The 1024-nt window shown below is 32.2% G+C and overlaps 1 protein-coding gene across 1 annotated transcript in view; it reads left to right on the forward strand.

Annotated features, from left to right (window-relative positions):
• The window catches only part of LOC106677043 (uncharacterized), a gene marked incomplete at its 5' end in the record, with an annotated part of 32717 nt that overhangs the window by 6478 nt on the left and 25215 nt on the right, over positions 1-1024 (forward strand). Inside the window, 1 exon segment of the mRNA XM_067050401.1 lies at positions 1008-1024. Within this exon segment, the coding sequence (XP_066906502.1) occupies positions 1008-1024 (17 nt within the window).

Consider the following 1024-nt stretch of genomic DNA (forward strand, 5'->3'; position numbering starts at 1 on the left):
CTGCTTCCAGCCGACAGACGTCCTCTCACAAACTAATCCAAACAAAGAGTCCCTTATTCTTCTTGGGTGACTCTTCGATGTCTTTTTTTTCAAGATGTCCCTTGAGCGTGACAAAAGATGAGGCTCTCCTTATCCAGGAAACATCATTCCCCAATAACCAGGGTTTCTTCCTTCCCCTTCTCTAGGTGTTAGTTCTCAATACCGATTGTAGCACTACGGTTTTGAGTTTTTTCTTATGAATAATTTGCTTTAATACTTACTTTTAACTTATATTTTTTTCTTAATTATACTGTAATTTCAATTATGATGGGAAGTTAAAATAAAGTTTTTAAAATACCTGAATCTGCTTAACATGGCCACAATCCAACAAACTTTTTGCGGGACTCGTGCCACCATCTTGGCTTGGCATGATATCTTTTGTTACTGCATATTTTACTGGTGAAAATTGGTTAGTTTGCTTTTAGGTTTAATACTATAAATAAACATATTGAAATGATAAATCATATAAAATCTACTAAAAAATCACTTATGTATATAAAATTACTATTTACTCATAAAAGAGGATATTAAAATATTATCCATGGTCACTATCTTTGGTGCAGGAATTTCATAAACAACTATTTATTTTTTTACCTTTTCATATTTATTATTTTTTTTTCCATTTCAAATTTGGTTTTTTGAACTACAATGGTGAATGAGTGACCACCTGAAGATGAATCAATGGTCTGAAACCTCATGAGGAATTTATCATTAATGTAAAATTAATAAAGGTAGCCCATATAAATAATGAGGTAAAGAATCGTAGAATATGAAGTTAAAGTAGGTGGGGTGGTTAATTTGTTTCTTCTCTAGAAGGTGCTATTGGAGATGGTAAATTTGGATGATTGGGTGAGCTTGGTCATTTGTAGGTGAGGGAGTTGAGGCGTGGATCTTAACAATTGTTTTGTTTTATATACTGGGATCTTCAACAATTAAAATTTTTAACATGATTTTTTTCTGAATTCCAGGAACTAGAGCAGATCAT

Source organism: Halyomorpha halys, unplaced genomic scaffold (genome assembly GCF_000696795.3).
Source record: "Halyomorpha halys isolate HHAL.00 unplaced genomic scaffold, Hhal_1.1 Scaffold85.1, whole genome shotgun sequence".
Lineage (NCBI taxonomy): Eukaryota > Metazoa > Arthropoda > Insecta > Hemiptera > Pentatomidae > Halyomorpha > Halyomorpha halys.